The sequence below is a fragment of the Mangifera indica genome, chromosome 18 (assembly GCF_011075055.1).
Source record: "Mangifera indica cultivar Alphonso chromosome 18, CATAS_Mindica_2.1, whole genome shotgun sequence".
Taxonomy (NCBI): Eukaryota; Viridiplantae; Streptophyta; class Magnoliopsida; order Sapindales; family Anacardiaceae; genus Mangifera; species Mangifera indica.
Window position 1 is genome coordinate 12,865,257 of NC_058154.1, and position 17,422 is coordinate 12,882,678.

Sequence of the window (17,422 nt, forward strand, 5' to 3'; positions counted from 1 at the left end):
TCCAATAGCTTGAAATCGAAACGCGAAAACAGAAGATGTTTAGAAGATGGTCGTTTTTTTTTTTTGAAGAGTAATTTTTCTAGGATTTGACAACCCTGTTAGAGTGTCGATCCCAAGTCTTCTGGTGAAAAGTTTTCTTTGCTAAACCTTTGTTTTTTTTAAATTTGTTGTTGATGTTTGATATTCCGCAAAGTCCATAAACAAAAATTGGTGTACCAAAATTGCCCACACTTCGTCAAAGGTTCATAATAAAGGGTCAATCCATGCAGTGCTTTTAAACTCGAACCAATCTTTGACACGATAGAGAGTCAATCCATCAGTCAGCAGGTTAACTGGTTCGTTTAGTTCACTCGATCATGCAAACTGATACAATTAGCGTGACATAATTTGGAGGTTTATTAGAGGTTAAGTTTTAATCCTTATGGGAGTAAAAGGCCACTCCTTTTTGCACTTTAGTAAGAGTTTTCCACTGACTTAAGATTAAGTATTTACGTTAATTACAGAAGTGAAATCATTATCACCTATGAGATTTTGTTAATCCATAATATTTCAATTATCATTCAATGTTTTTAGAGTCAAACTAGGTCAAAGGACTATTTCTTACTCAAATTCAAGTGTGTTCTCAAAATCACACTTATAAGGCTTAAAAATCTAAAAATCTCACCCATTTATTAAAAATTTTAATTAAGATTAAGGATAAAACTATTATTTAGCAAAAAAACTAAAGTTTTATTATGTTTGCCCACCATCAGCTTGAAAATCTCACAATGCCCTCCACTTGAAGTTTGAAAAATCAAAAATTCCTCCCAAGGTTTGCAAACCGTCATCGGAGACAACGAACTTCGTCGTCTCCGATGGTGTTGGTTCTTCCTCCAGACTCAACTCTCCCTGTCAATCACTTTTCAGCCACTGACAAAACTCATCTCCTCTGACAAAGACGAAATCGTCTTCGTCGGATTGTCTTCATCTTAGACGAAGATGATTTCATCTTTGTCCGAGATAAAAACGATCGTTGAAAGTCTCAAACGGTGACGTCATCTTTGTTTGAGATGAACACTCTCCAATGAAGACGATTTTACCTTCGTCAGAGGAGATGAGTTTCACCAATGGCTGAAAAGTGATCAGTAGGGAGAGTTAAACTTGAAGGGAGAGTCAATGTCGTCAGAGACGACTATCTCCGATGAGGGTTTGTAAAACCTAAAATAAAAATTTTGATTTTTCAAACTTCAGGTGAGAGAAAATTGTGAAATTTTCAAACTGCGAGGGATAAACTAATAAAACTTTAGGTTTTTAAAATTTTTTATTAAATAACGATTTTATCACTTACTAACTAACTTTTAGGTCAATCATAGAGACTGCAAAACAGACGAATAAGTAACCCATATAAATACGGATATAAGTTTTAGATGTTTAAACCTGTATTCATTTTGAACTTGAACTCATACCTATGGGCCACCCATTATTTTTTCTCTATTCATTTCCTTTTTCTACTTTAACATCTAATTTATAACAAACTTAAAAAAATTTTCACATATTTTTCTTTTTTTTTGACATAAAATGAACTCCAATTTATCCAAGTATTAAAGAATTTGTTGTATGAAAAATAAATTAAAAAAATATAAACATTAAACATTTTGTTATAAATATTCATTTCATATTTAATATTAAAATTCTTTAAATCTATAAAAAATACTTTTATAATTTGAAGTAAATTTTTATTCCCCCACAAAATACTTATCCAATTAAAAAAAACATATTCAGGTAATAAAAACAAAATAAAAATAATATAAAATTAATATATACAGATAACCCACAAATTGACCTATTTTCATAAGATCAAATACGAAATTTCACAATCATTACTTATTTAACTCAACCCATTTTCCATGAATCCGTGTCAATCCTACCCACCCTAATCAATACCATATCAACATGAGAAATATATTAATGTTTATTATTTACAATTTAACATTTAATAAATATATTTAATTTATATAATTTTAATTATATTGTTCTGACAATACTAACCCGGCCTCGTCAATGAATTTGCAAGATCAATTGTTGTACACATAAATAACATACATTTACAATAAAAATTAATATATGTACCATACTTCATCCACAATATAAAAATACTCAATCATCCATTATCGATAATTTAAAAATTAATACTCATTATTATTCGTGCACCTAGTTTCAGTTTTTGAATATATGTTTTGATCACCATTTTGGCTGTAAATAGGCAAACCCTTCCATCAATATTGAGATTGAAGGGGTGTTGAGAACACATGAAACAATGAGACAATCTCCATAGTAAATATCATGTGCAGAAGAAACCAAAAGATGTACCCAAAATTGCACAACACAACTTAATTATTATTTATTTTATTGCAATCCAGTACAATGTAACTGAAATCCAAGTCAGAAATCTACAGGGTACAAAGAGGATTCTGACCACTGGTTCCTCACCACAGCATGAAATCAAAAAGGAATGCATGAATAAAAGTTTAAGATCCAGTGACCTCAAAAAACCTTTGTAAGATGTCAAATCCATTTGAAAAAAAATGACAACTGCACAAGTCTTACCACCATTTAGACAGATTTGAAGCCTTGCCAACCATCAAAATCGGTAGATGAAACCCATCATGAAAAAAGTTAGAACAGCAAAAGCATGTATGTAAAGAGGAAGGGAATAAGGCAACCACATTAGCTTTAACAAACCCCCAATGAAAATCAACGACTTTCAGAAACATAAAAAGAGATTTCAATGTGAATTGTTCTAAGCAAACCAACAAAAATTGAACTCAGCTTAAAAAAATATAGTAACCTTAAATGAATTCACAGAACTCAACCCAAAATTTACTGCAACTGGGGCTAATAGATGAGAGTTAAGTTCACCACTACGGTAACCCTAAAAAATGTCACCAATTTGTGAGAATGCTATTGAATCTATGTAGAATATGCAAACAATAGGAAAATAAAAAGCCCTGCCCTCCCTCAAAGACAACAAACCTAATCCCTTGTATGACCAATGCATCATAAGATGTTAGTCTAAAGCCAAAATCATAAATTCCCTCCAAAATCTACCTCTAGACCATAATAGAAAATATGACTGTCTGCATCAAACTAAAGCAAACAGTTGCTAACAGGAAACATACAAGGTAATAGAAATTAAGAGTACAGAAGGGTCTATCTAATCAAACTACAAAAAAATAACAACACATTCAAAATAAAAAAAAAAAAAAGATTTCTATAGTCTACACAACAGGGTATAATGAAAGGACAAACTAGAAAACCATAGAATAGAACACAAAGCACTAGTTTGAAGCAATCTAAGCTTTTATCTATGGCATACAATCAATAAGAATCTAACAACAACAGGTCTTCTGATCTTGAAAAGCTTCCCCACCTGCTGCTATTATAGGAAACTTCTAGTACTTGAGTGGGAGTGCCTAACAAAGCACGATTAAAAACTACAGGAACCTGAGTAATACTTCTAAGATCTGGCATAAGGATGGTACCGACTACTGCCACTATAGCCTCCCCTTCCATATAGCATACCAGCTCCACCATAACTAGTACCTGGACCAGAATCATAGCCACCACTGTAGCCTGAACCTCCATAACTACCATAACCCTCGCCTCCTCTACCATATCCACCTAAACCACTTCCACCATAACCACTGCCAAATCCGCCACCATAGGGTCCAAAGCGACCAGAATAACCAAGAGAAGATTCACCTCTGTACCCTCCTAAGCTATTACCACCAAAACCCCCATAACCTCCGCCAAAGTCTCCACTACCACTACCATACCCATATCCACCACCAAGCCTACCACCCAGACTTGCAGGTGTCCTATAAGGGCCAGGACCAAATCCTCCATCAAAACTCCCATAAGAACTGCCAAATCCACCATAGCCATCATTGAATGAACGGCCCCTAGAGTTGCTACCATATGAAGGAGGAGGAGGGGGGTTTGAGGCTTTCTTGGGTTCAGCTTTCTTGATCTCCACCTACAACAAAGCAACTTAGTTAACCTAGATCTGCTGCAAGGGAACTATAATGATAGCCCTTTCCTGGTGTATCTATACCTGTAACAATCTCCATCTATGGTCAATAGGAAAAAAATTTGCTAAATGCATTCTACTTAATGTAAATACATCTGACTTAAATAACTAACTCATGGCTCATATATCTGTTGATAAAAGCAGAATGTAATACTGCATGCATGGTGACACACAACAATCTGCTTACAAGCTGACTTCATGAAGACCATACTAATAAGCTCACCTGGGTGCCAGCCATATCAATCATATTTCCCTTTGATAACATTTCATCCACGACTTCTTCACTGTCAAAGATTACAAATCCAAAACCTCGAGAACGATTAGTTTCATGATCTCGTATTATCTGGTGTTCCAGGACTTTCCCATACTTGGAGAAGAAATTCTTGAGTTCATCTGAATAATATATGCAGAAGAAATAAAAGGGTGAAAAATATCACAAGGTTCACAGCAAAAAATGTAAGCATTCTGATTCATAACCATTCTGATTCATCCTACAAATAAAAAATAAAACACCATGACCTAATTGCATACCTTCACTGACCGAAGAGGGTATACCACCAACAAATATCTTCTTTGTCTTAAAATCCTTTGATTGACCTGAGCCTTTAGGAATGGTTCTTTTGATTTCAACCTAATCAAAGTTAGAGGCCAACTTGTTACTTTGAAATAACGACAATTATAATATGGAAAACCATGCAATCAATGAAACACAGAGCTCAAATTTACTAAAACTGCACCTCATATAATCAATAAAAGTTAAGTACACTATGATCCTTTTTTTCCCCTTAAAACACACAAAAGCCAAAAAAATAAAAAAGAGAGAGATACTATTTTCCCATACACAAACTTTTCCTAAGTCATATTGAAACCATTAAACATACATCTGTTTCCCTTAACATAACAATTAAATCACCAAAAGAACGACAATATTAGAGCTTAATTACCTGTTTTCCATTGATTATATGAGTGTCTTCAATAACCTTATCCACCACCGACGGATCAGCATAAGTTATAAAGCCGAATCCCCTTGGTTGCCCGGTGTACCTATCTTTCATGATGACAGAATCGGTGATGTCACCGTACTTCCCAAAGTGCTTGTTAAACGTAGCTACAATTCATCACAAAAAAACACATCAATTTTAAAACCCAATTCGGCAAACCAAAACCCACATCAAAGATCAATCAAACCAATTAAAAACTCACCGTATGTCGTATCTTTGGCCAATCCACCGATGAAAATCTTCCTGCAAATTAAAAAAATGGCGTCTTTTAGTTCCGTGCCCAATTTCAAAAAAACATGTGATTCAAACATATCGAGTTAAAAAAAAAGCAAGCACAACTCAATGGAGAAAGAGACGAACCCGGGGCTGGCGCCGTCGCCGGAGTGAGGATTATCGGACCTGGGTTTAGATCCCATGGCGTGCAATCGAGTGTTTGACTGGTTAGAATTTAGATTTTTTCCGAGAAAGAGAAAACGAATAAGAGAGATAAATTCGATTCGGGGAAAAATTAAATTCGACGAGTTAGGGTTTTGAAGAAAACGTGAGTGGAGGAGAATATATAAAGCGATGGTGCGAAGATTCACATTATGACGATTTTGCCCACAAGAAGATTATTTTTTACATCTGACTCCTTCCAGGAAAAGCCCAACACCTATCGAATTGGCCCGTTAAATCAAATCAAGTATTTTTTGAGTGCTAGACTTAGGGAATTTCAATACCAACTCGAGCTAAAGATGAAATGAGTCAAGGTTGAGTAAGTGATAAAACTCAGTTTTACAAAGTGAGCTAATTTTGAATTAATTTGAATTGAATTTAAAATTAATATATTTTTTTAACTGAATTTGAGCTTCAGTTTGTGAATCTCAAATTCGACTATATTTAAATTAGGTGTTTTGATATAATTTTAGTTCAAATTAAATTCAAGATTTTTAACTCAAAATAAAACTATATGAAGAGAAAAGCAGAGAATGGTGTAAATTAAGTCAAGTTGCTCGTTACTTTGGGAGTTTGAGCTTTGTATTGATTGACCTAATGAGCTCACGATTTTATGACTTGATATAATTCATAAGTAAAAAATTAATGAACTTTTAAAAATTTTAAAATATTTTAATTATACATTTAAAACCTTATTTTATAATTTTAAATATATGAGAGAGTTAATGGATGTAAAAGGTTAAGAGATATAAAAATAATTTTAAAATCAGAGTTTATTCGAAATCTCAAGTTAGTGACTCATTTCTATCTCGAGTTTAAGCTTGAGTTAAAAAATCACAACACTATAAGTTTAAGAGTATTCTTAATCTTATCGAACTGAGTTCAAATTACGCATTCATGTGATTTCATTTTATTACACCTCTCACACAAATATAATCCGAAAACACAAAGTCTCAAGATTATTCCTTCTTAAGTCACTAACTTTCTATCTATAAGAGTACATAGTTTGGCTTATTTTTCTATGGTAGCTTTAAATTCTTCACCATTGAAACCCACATACATTTTCACAAACAATTTCCTCTTTGTTTCCTGAATCCTGACTTTCTATGTAACCAAACACCCCCCTTTAACCCATTGGTCTAAAGTCTAAACCTTTCACCACAAGACGAACACATTTTTTTTCTTTTTTAATTTTCAATGGCACAATCCTTCTACGTTTAAGCTTCTGTGTAAGCAACTCAAGCACTTTTTCACAAAATGTTTTCATTTTTTTCATTTGTTTTAATTTTATTTCCTCTTCCTTCTCTTTTCTTTCCTGAAGAAGGACCATGAGCAACAGGAGTAGCAGCCGGAGCAAGAGCGGTGGCGAGGAGGCGTTCAGGGTTACGATCCCGGCCGACATACGGCCTACCATACAGACCATACGGGAGACCACGGGGAGGCAACACAGCGATGAGGAGATCTACTCTGTTCTTGAGGATTGTTCAATGGATCCTAATGAGACTGCTCAAAAGCTTCTTTATTTAGGTATTTATGTGAAAATATTTGTGTTTTTTCATCAGGGTTTTACATCAATGTAGCTCCTTTATGTTGTTTTTATGGGAAAGTTGGATGTTTTGCGTCTGGGTTTTGTGCAAAAGTCTCTTTCAAAGGATATAGTGAGTGAGGTTTACATTGGCGTTTTATGCATTCTGTAACCGGGTATCGAGAAAAAGCTTCATTTTTTGGCTGTGTATATGTGTTTACAAACATGGGTTTGTGTGTGCATCGGGGTTTTACATGGATTTGAGTGAGTTTTACATTGGCTTTTGTGTGTTGGAGCTGTAAATTGGTGATTTTTACATCTGGACATCGAGCGAATTCTTTGATATTTAGCTGTGCGTGTTGGTTTAAAAAAAGGGGTTTGTGTATGCAGTAGGGTTTTACATGAGCATTAGTGAGTTTTGGGTTGGTGTTATACGTTAACTTGCGATGTGTTTGCAGCCGCATGTTGTGCAGAGGTTTCAATGTTGAGCTTGGTGTAGCAAATTGTTTATATTTTGAACTGGATCTGGTGCAGTAGCTTAGATATTTAGCTGTGTATATGTGTTTAAAAGAATTGGTATGTCTATGCATGACATTTTCCCTTTATGTGTTGATGTAAATTGGTTTTTATGGCTATTGGCTACTGGATGAGGTACAAATCTTCAATCTTTATCTGAGTATATGTATTTTTAAACATGTGTTTACATATGCATTAGGGTTTTACGTGGATATGAGTACCATTGCTGATTTATGTTTTGATCCCATAAATTGGGATTTTCTTGCAACCGAGTATTGTGCTAATTTTCTTCTCATAGTACCTGTACAGTGTGATATGAAAACTCTCATATTTCTTCTGCAGAATGCCTGCTGTGTGTATATTTATTTTTATTAATAAGACATTCACCCTCTTTTTTGCTTAGCAGATACATTTCATGAGGTAAAAAAGAAACGTGATCGGAAAAAGGAGGTAGACATTTTTTCTTTTTATTGCAGAATACCCACTGTATTTCTAACTTCCTTCTGAATCTGATACTTTCTGCTTTTATAGTTGCAAACCTATAATTGACTTCATTAAGTTATTTCAGTTATCCTCTGTATAGCATTGTTTCTTGTCTCATTGCATTTGGTAATTGTATATTGCAGGGACAAGGGGCTAGGGGTGGTCGGGGGAACTATTATTCTAAACATATCCAGTCTGGTAAATTTATACTTTATGAATCAAAGCTTGCACTCTTGAAGCTAAAACTACAATAATTGTAATTGCTTTGTACCCTTTCAAGAATGAAAACTGTGATGCTTGGTTTCAAGGTTTCATACATAATTCTGATCTTGGGCACATTATTTTTCCTGTGTGGGTGAGGTTTTGGTATAAGTTGCTTGCATCTATAACAATCCTAGTCCTCTCCCCCTTAACTATATGTTAGAATTACAATTTTCTTGAATGTCTAAAAATATATCTTGTGTAATTATTGTCTAGAAATTTATGCCTTACACATTGCTCCTGTCAGTTGCTAGCACTGGGATGAATGCAGCTCCAAGGAGGGAAAATGGATTCATAGAGAGAGGTTCAGTTTTGCGGAAAATGAAAAATAATGCAGTACATAATGTGACAAAGTAATTATGTAACCAAACTTCATTATTCTGTGTCTTTATCATTTAAAAGAATTATTTTCTACAATTCCTCCTGAGTAAAAAAGTTTATTTTTCTTTGGAATTTACTTTGTTTCAAATGATTTACAGAGCTTCCACTGTTGCTTCCAATGGCTCTTCAAGTCAATCCAATGGAATCTTGAGTCATGGACATGGCAATGAGTTGTCTGTGGATGGTGTGATTCCTGACAGGAAAGATAATACTACCATAGATGCAAAAAGGCCGGAGACTGCACCACTTCTACCTACTCCCACCTTTGCCTCCCTGATTAGAGCTCACCAAGAAAAGTCTTCATTGAGTTCTAATCACCTTCCTACCTCTGCCGGTCAAGCATCTGCTGAATCCAACGTTATTAAGGAAAATACTGATGTTTCCTCTGATGTGGACTTGGAATCATCCAAGAGTGAAAAGACAGCCTCAAACACTTTAGATGCTATTCACAAAAAAAATGATGAAAGCCAATCAGAAGAAGTGGAAAAGAATCAGCTGTCTGAGCCTTTACAGTCTTCTTCCTTGTTAGCTCATGACACTTCTTCAGCTATCCATTCCTCTGATGATGATAACCAGGCACTGGTAGAGTCTGTTACAATTTCTGAAGGTATAGTTTCATTTTCTTCAAAAATGAATTATAAAATATATACAAAAAGAATAAAATTACGTTTCCTTTTCCTTCTTATCAAGGTTTTTTTTTTTTTGTTGAATTCTCTTTTGGGCCTCTGGTTTGATTTTAAGTCATTTTTCTGTCTCTGTGGTAGGGATGGCTACTGAGCCAGTTTGAGTTGACTAAATTTTCCATGTTCTGCATGATTCCTACAGGAGACTTTTTGTATTTTTTATATATGCTGTCTCTTTTTAATTGCGATAAATTAGGTGGTAAAAGTTGCCAATCACTAAAAGCTAAGAAATAGAAAAGAATATTCAAAGATTTTTGTAACTCTAAAATACCAGATGGGTTTACTTTTCCTTATTTAAGAGTGGCAAAGTTGTTCTTAGTGTGATCTAATTAGAAATACATATTTAAGTTATAAAGTTCTTATTTTCTTATGGTCTTTTTACTATCCATTGCATGATAGTTGAATTTTACCATCTTCGATTAGAAATACTTTTGTTTTTTCACTTTCCACTTTCATTCTCTGTTTGAGATCCATGACATGTTGTGTTATTCTGTTTGATTTTTGCTTCTAAAATTGGGATCTTTGTGTGGCTTATTCTTCTTTAACAGAAACTTCAGCGGTTACAACTATCACAGTTAAAGTCAATTCTCAGGTGCATCCTGAGTCAGTTCCTTCTGATGGTCAGCATGTTACTTTTCCTAGTCACTTCAAAGTCTCAGAAGCAGTGAAAAATGGGCTGACTTTTGGAAGCTTTGATATTTGTTTCGGATCCGTAGCAAAGGAGTTCAATTGCACTGTTGGTGAGATTAACTCTATGACTCCCGCTGAATCATCTTCTGCTACTGATGAAGCTTATGGGGAACCTTCTCCTAGGTTAGTCAACCTTTTACCATGTATCTGGGCTGATGTTGCTTTGAGTCTATTTTATTGTTTTTTGATAGTGCTAAATGACCGAAATTTGGTATCTAAATTCTCTAATAATGCTTTAAAAATTAGTAGTCATATTAACGCATTTTCGTCAAAAATTGGTTATATATAAACAGGTCTCATTTTAATTTTGTTCAAGCAAATATATCCTCCACTTATGAGAATAGTCTATGCTAACCAAATGCATTGTACAATATATATTTGATTGTTTGGAACTTTTGCAGTAGTCGAAGCTTATCCCCAGCTACTCAAGGGGAAACTCTTGATCATCCACAGTCGACTCTGTTTGTGGATAATGTGCCTTCAACAGCTGGCAATATCCCCAGTGGCACAGACTTGAAGCATGATGAGTTGAAGCAGGAGATGCCCTTGCTTCCAGAAGGCCAAGAGAAACCTCCTGTTCAAAGCGTTCCAAACTATGCTCTTGGTTTCATGTTCTCCTCTGCTGTGAGCCAACCTATACAAGTGGAAGGACCAGAGACTCAGGCACGTGATGTTTCTCTAATTTCAAACTTTGCTGTAAGGCCCTGTCCTATTTCTCTATGTGATGTTCATCCACTTTGTTTCTTACATCTACTTATTTGTACCTATTGATTGTTGCATTTATTCATTTTAAATTCTATTTTGTTATAGTTTATGCAAGTCCTATGATGGGATGGGAAAAGTGGAAATTGCCTTGTTGGGCATACTTTATAAATAGAAATGAAAAAGATATTTTGTTTTGATAATGCAATTTGTCAGCTGTGGCCAATGTTATAAACAACTAGAACTGTGGCATGATCATGTGGGTGCTGCATGGCATCATTTGATGAGAGACTTCATGAGAATAAATGGTAGCTATGTTTGGTTGTTTTCAAGAAGACCCAAAATTGGTGGCAAAGGATGAATTGAATTTGTATATCAATGCTGGGAATATCTATTGTTAATACGTGTATTTTGTGATATTTCTTTTATCAAAATATTTTTGGAGCAAAGCTTATATCTACATATCGTATGTAACAATAACTCAAGTATGGCTTCATTGATTTTCCTTGCTTTACATCTTCATGGTTTTTGAGTATAAAAATTATGTTGGTAGCCATAATTTTCCTCCTATTTTATAGAACTTGGAAGGCAATTCTGTAAATCATGTGCTTTGCTTATGGATGGGTGCTTCCAATTATACTGCTTTGTGAAACTAGTATGTGCTTCTGATACCTTTTTTATTTAATGTGTAGAATGGGGTTTCTGTGGCTCCTAGCTCAAGTCCAGCTCCGTCTGTGCAAAGCTCTGTTGTTGCTCCACAACCTGTTCATCTTTTCAGGCATCCTTATGCAGGCTTCCTCCCATTCGGTCACTACCTGCCGCCTTATTATATGCCACCAGTACATCAGTTCTTGAGCGCCAATGGGCTTCCGCAGCAGCCTTCTACTGGTAATGTATATTTATCTTCTGTGGCAGCTTCTGCTGCTGCCACTGCTCCTGGAGTCAAGTTTCCTCTTTCACAGTTCAAGCCAGGAAGCAATGCAGGAAACCCTGCTCATATGGGCATTGCAGCTGGTTATGGTTCATATGGCTCTTCTGTTGGTTTCAATCATATTACTGCTGCAGCCCCTGGAAAGTCTACCAATAATGAGGATCTTACGTCATCTCAATTGAAGGATGATCAAATCTACACAACAAGACCACTGGTTTGTTTTTGATCCACTTTATGCCACTTCTTTTGCTTGCATATTTTATTGCATTTCATCTAGATACTAGTAGACCTTGCTAGAAAATAATATAATATTATTTGATTCAGTTATAAGTCTTATCAATTTGTCATTGCAGAGTGAAGGTTCAGGTGTTTGGATACCTTCGGCAGGACATGATTTGTCCAACATGCAGATCAATCCTCTATACAATCTTGCCCTCCAGGGACAGCACATTGCCTTTGCCCCAGCACAAGCTGGTCATAATGCCTTTCCTGGAATTTATCAACCAGCACAGACATTAGCTGCCCCTTCAAATGTTAATCCGCTGCTGCAACAATCTCAAGCCATGGCTGCAGCTGTTGAAACTATGGCACTCCCATCTGGTGCGTATCAGCATTCGCAGGTTGCTCAGGTCAATTGGAATCCTAGTTACTGATCTAGCTAAACATCTCATGACGAAACTTGGTTGCCTTGAAGCTCTGGCCAGATTTTAGTGTAAATATATTATGCATCTTAGAAGTCCTCGATGGGAATACATGTTGCCGACCTTTGAAAGTTATGAATGTGACAGGTGCCATTATCGTTATTCATCTTGTTCTGAATTCATTTTCCCTGTGATTTCTCATCGGTAGTGAACTATTTGACTTTCTTTGCCTTTTCTGTTAGACTTATTAATACTGGAGATCTTATAGAAATTTAAGAGGTCAAAGGGAGGAGGTGGGATTTACTGAATTTTCCTATCTGTTGTCTCACCTGTACATTAAATTTTGATAATGAAGGATTTAAGTATACTGCTGTAATTGATATATGGGAATTGACATTTATATTTTATATTGAAATTGATGAATGCTGATCCCTTTTGTTGGTCATTTTCTTCAGTGAAACTAGTTATTAGATTCTTGGGTAGCTTACACTTAGGTTTTCATATTCAGAAAATCTCTATTACTGACTCCAAACTGGTTCCGGTTATTGAATACCAAAGCCTCTGAAAGTATATCATGTATAATGTTTCTGGATTGAATTTCACGAGCTTATGAGTTAAAGAGATGCTGATATACATTCAGACATGCCAATACGGTTCAAGCAAGAGGGGAATGTGGTAGGATCTCAAAACTCTCAAGCAAACTGTATGAAGGATTCACAAAAATTATGAGAACAGGCGCTTTGCCTGATTATAACATGCTTGCAGAGCTTCTCTGCTTACAAGGAACTTAATCAACAACTGGATGTCAATCCCGTCTTCACTTCCTTAAACAGGTAACTTACTTTATTATTAGTTCTGAAATTGTTATATCAGTAGTTTCCTGTACGGCTGGCTGCCATATCAGTAGCTTTCTTGCCTTATTCAACAGTTGCCTTCTGCCGTATCTTCTCTTCTTGCCTTACCTAATTTTCATTGCTTTATCCTGTGATATGTTGCTATAATTGGGGCCTAAGAGGATGGTGGGAATGATGTTACACAAGAAGCAAATAATACATTTGTCTTTGTATAGAACCAAATTTCCGAAACAAAATTCCTGTGAACATAAAATGCTTTGTATATCAAGAGCTTTCCCAGCTCTAAAATCAAGCGAGAGTTGTGGCAATGGTGATGGCTGTGTTTGACTGGATTCCATCTTCAGTATTGGATTTTGGTTTTGGTAGAGCTACATTTTCCTTTGGAAGCTGCTTGTTTGAACTTTTCTGGGACTCTGTCAAGCTAAGCGATGTGTAAACTCCCATTCCACACACAGCTGTTAGAGCTCCACAAATGCTCACAAAGCCAGAATCTGAGTTGAGCAGAAAGTAGCCTCCAAGCATAATCACACAGGTTTTGAATTGCCCTAAAACGACATGAGATATTGCAGAAGTTGCCCTGTACCCATACAATAATGTACTCCATCAGCATAAAGTTTTCAATGGAGAGATTCAAACTTTTTTTTTTTTTTTAAACTGGATTGAACTTTTAGATTTTTTTATAGAAAAACTAAACTTTCATACTTTCCTATTGAATGAGTGAAACTTTCAACCTTAAATAAAAGGGATTAGACTTTCAATATTTTTCTATTGAAATTACCAAACAAACATATTTAAAATTCTTTGTTTTGTTTTGTTTTTAAAACAAAGTTACTAGTTTGATGTTTTTAATTAGAAATAGTTAATGTTTAGTCTTGACAATAGAAAAATCTGAAAGTTTGATCATTTTAATAATAAAATTTGAAAGTTCGATCACTTTAATAAAAAAATAAAATTTGATCCTTTCAATAGAACAAATGTGATACAATGGTATCTCCAGATGTTGTTGCAATAGCAGATACTGGTAAACTGATGTTAAAGGAATGGAGTCTCACCCAAGTGCCAAAGCACCAGACCATTGTAGGAGAAAACCAAGGAGAGCTGATATTAGAATTGCAGAAGAGTTATTAAGATCCCACTTAAATGACAATACTCCTGGAGGATCCAACCATGGCATCAGAGCCAGTAAGAAGAAAACTGTGACGGGAGTTGTTTTCCACATTAATCTGCAATGAGAAGTTGTTTATGCATGGAGGGAGAGATTCCAACTACTAATCAGTGCCTGCGAAAAACGCATAAGATTGTGATTTACTTACGCGAGGGCAGTCCAGTTAGCATCCTTCTGCAGCTTAGACCACAGAATTTTATTCACAGCACTTGGGATAATCCATGCTATTGAAATACATGCACCAAAGAGATTGAACTCTAAATCTGTTACAGTTGCCACTGCAACACCTGCTGAGACAACAAATAGAGCCAGAATCTGTGGAATTTCAAGAACATTGTTAGAAATAGCTGAAAAGTGATTGAATCTATAAGCTATAGATTGAAGCAGCTGACCATCTGATAGGAAATGGCTTTGTGAAACAGGATGAACTCAAACACAACAATAGTGGGAGTGACTGCAATTTTAGCCATCTGGTAGAAGCCAATACTGCCGAAACATTTATTGTGAGTAAACTTTTAGTATGAAAACTGGGAAGTTGTTGTTTAACAGATTAAAATTGTAGCATCTTTGGCAAATTTCACATCAACAATGCATAGAAGAGATGCTGGGTATGTATGGTCATAAGGGCACTCCCACAATACTTGGAGATCTTAAGATAAAATAGGTTAAATAGTGCTCCTAGTTTGTCAAAACATGTTTTGAGTTGAAATGCTGAAAGCAAAATTATGCTAGACTTTGAATCTAAATTGGACAATATCTAGACAATGGAATGAACTATTAGAATATGATGGTAGAGCAAAGGGATGAATGTAACACCTCTGAACAATAATATTGGGTATTGGATTACAAAACTCAAAAACAAAATATTGTATTTAAAATGGATAATATATTAACAATAATTCAGACTATTGGATAAGAATGTTACAAGAATCATGAACTGAAACAAACCTGTTATGTTGTAGGCTTGTATTCGCGAGGCCAGTGGCGAAAGACATGACAACACCAAGAGTAAATAGAGATGAGAAAGGAGTAGTCTTGGAGGCAGGGAAGACTGGAAGCAATGAAAAGGCCTTGAAAATGGCAAGAAGTACCCATGCAACTGTGTAGTGAATTAAGGTAAGAAAGATTGGGAAGTTAAACCCAATTTTCCCCATAACCTGAAACCAGAAACATAACTGAGTTTAAGTGAATTCACCTATATATGAAAGGCTAAAATTTGAAGCCCATTTGAAGACTAGTCAAGCTGCAGAATTTAGAGAAGAAACCTTACGAATTTGTTTGTCAAAATGATTCCAACAGAAACCAGGAAATTAAAGCTCATTGCGACAACTGGTCCACAAAACCTTTCCTGTTGGCGCTTGGCTCCTTCTGCAGATTGAAGATCATTGTATATAGCACCTCTGAGTTCTTCTAATGCTCGACCTGATCACTCAAAAACCGAAAAATCAACGAACACATTCAACAGCAGAAGAAATGACAAACCATTATCGGTCAGCAGGAAAACTTGCTTCATCATTATTAGTCTCAGTATGCAAAATGGTTTTGAGTCTTTCTGAATCTATTGAACTAAATCTTACAGATTTTAACCATTGATCTGAAATTGTACACTTGAAAAACCCAGAAAATCAAGAACATGGCATCTCAAATGAAAGCATAATCTGAAATGAGAAAAGAAGATGGAAACAGCCCAGAAAACTCAGAACATTGACATTGAAGAACAAGCATTTCAGTTAAATAAAAATGAAGCTTTTGAGGCTTCTGAGTTTCTTTGCAAAAGGAAAAACCTGCTTCTCCTGCATCACTGTCCTTGCGTTTAAGAAACCTTCTGCCATGTTTCCCCAACAAAGCTTCAATCCACTCCATTACCAACCAAACAAAAACTTATTTTGGCTTCACATATTACTGAAAACACATACTTTCATGAACAAAGCCAATAACACTATATATGTATATATAAAAAAAAAAAAAAAAAGAAAGGGAGAAAACTTAGATGATAGTACATTAACTTTGGATTATATTAAAGATTATGCGACAGGTTATGGAGATAAATATGAAAAAGAGAGTCAAGTTAATTGATTAATAAGTCGAATGAATAAAATAATGATGTGGTGTTGGCCGTATGATATCTTTTTTCTCAAACAAATAATAATAAAAAATAATAAACAATTTTAATTATCATATCATCATTCTAAAAAATATCATAAACATCTTTTAAACTTTTAAAATTTCTTACATATATATATATCTTTATCACGTCTTAACTTCTCTTAAAAAAAGTATAAAGATAATATGTATTATTTACACTTATTGTAGTATGTTAATATATATATATATATATATATATATATATATATATATATATATATATATATATATTACTTTCTATTTGTTTCATATTTTCACATGTATTTTTCAGATTTAAAGCTTAGGATTTAAGATTGAAGATTTTGGATTCAATGAGTAAAGAGGATTCTCTTATGAGCCAGAAAACAATGAGTTGGAATGGCAAATGTCTTGATTAATGGGTTTGGAAGTACCTTTAGGAAGTATTTTTTTTTTTTTTTTCTAATTTATTGCATGGATTCCTGAGCGGAGAAGTTAAGGAAAAATCATGGATCGTTATCTGAAACAGTCAACACTATCATGTGATACTGTTACCGTTAACTGCTCTTGTGAATCGTAGGTGACAGTTATGCCATCTCCCTCTGCTTGTATCCACCTTTGTAAGATTTATTAGTGTCCAACCATGATTCTTATAATCCAAATCAATATAATACAGAAGAATATAATTAATACATATATATATATATATATATATATATATATATATATATATATATATATATATAAAATGATAATACGATATAATATATATTATTAATATAAATTAATAAATCTTTCTAAAAAATAATAATAATATTGTGTCTAAAAATTTTGAGAGTATCAATGGGTGCTTGTATTATTAATTTTTTATTAATTTGTTATTATTTATTTTAATAGATATTTTATAATATGATACAATATACGGTAATAAAAGAAAATTAAATAACATTTTATATATAAACAAAATGAATACTATCGGATA

At 34.5% G+C, this 17,422-nt stretch overlaps 3 protein-coding genes across 5 annotated transcripts; 1 reads left to right on the plus strand and 2 right to left on the minus strand.

Moving 5' to 3' along the window:
• Window positions 1–3,272: 3,272 nt before the first annotated feature.
• On the minus strand, window positions 3,273–5,610 carry LOC123202186 (heterogeneous nuclear ribonucleoprotein 1-like). The gene is made up of 6 exons (XM_044618009.1): window positions 5,431–5,610; window positions 5,273–5,313; window positions 5,014–5,177; window positions 4,601–4,700; window positions 4,293–4,462; window positions 3,273–4,015 (listed from the first exon to the last, which is right to left on the minus strand). The coding sequence occupies exons 1-6, from the start codon at window positions 5,484–5,486 to the stop codon at window positions 3,497–3,499; spliced, it is 1,050 nt and encodes a 349-aa protein (XP_044473944.1). The 5' UTR covers window positions 5,487–5,610; the 3' UTR covers window positions 3,273–3,496.
• An 845-nt stretch (window positions 5,611–6,455) lies between these two features.
• LOC123201960 (GBF-interacting protein 1-like) lies at window positions 6,456–12,763 on the plus strand. Of its 3 annotated transcripts, none has more exons than XM_044617640.1 (10): window positions 6,456–6,734; window positions 6,827–7,032; window positions 7,953–7,996; window positions 8,173–8,227; window positions 8,538–8,643; window positions 8,770–9,278; window positions 9,903–10,167; window positions 10,446–10,740; window positions 11,439–11,891; window positions 12,031–12,763. In XM_044617640.1, the coding sequence occupies exons 2-10, from the start codon at window positions 6,834–6,836 to the stop codon at window positions 12,328–12,330; spliced, it is 2,226 nt and encodes a 741-aa protein (XP_044473575.1). In that variant the 5' UTR covers window positions 6,456–6,734; window positions 6,827–6,833; the 3' UTR covers window positions 12,331–12,763. The 3 variants fall into 3 exon arrangements, with proteins under 3 accessions (XP_044473575.1, XP_044473576.1, XP_044473577.1); XM_044617641.1 differs by having other exon boundaries at window positions 10,446–10,707; XM_044617642.1 differs by lacking the exons at window positions 7,953–7,996; window positions 8,173–8,227.
• A 278-nt stretch (window positions 12,764–13,041) lies between these two features.
• Window positions 13,042–16,316, minus strand: LOC123201961 (nucleotide-sugar uncharacterized transporter 2-like). The gene is made up of 7 exons (XM_044617643.1): window positions 16,122–16,316; window positions 15,608–15,759; window positions 15,286–15,494; window positions 14,730–14,823; window positions 14,486–14,652; window positions 14,225–14,395; window positions 13,042–13,749 (listed from the first exon to the last, which is right to left on the minus strand). The coding sequence occupies exons 1-7, from the start codon at window positions 16,198–16,200 to the stop codon at window positions 13,461–13,463; spliced, it is 1,161 nt and encodes a 386-aa protein (XP_044473578.1). The 5' UTR covers window positions 16,201–16,316; the 3' UTR covers window positions 13,042–13,460.
• Window positions 16,317–17,422: the final 1,106 nt, after the last annotated feature.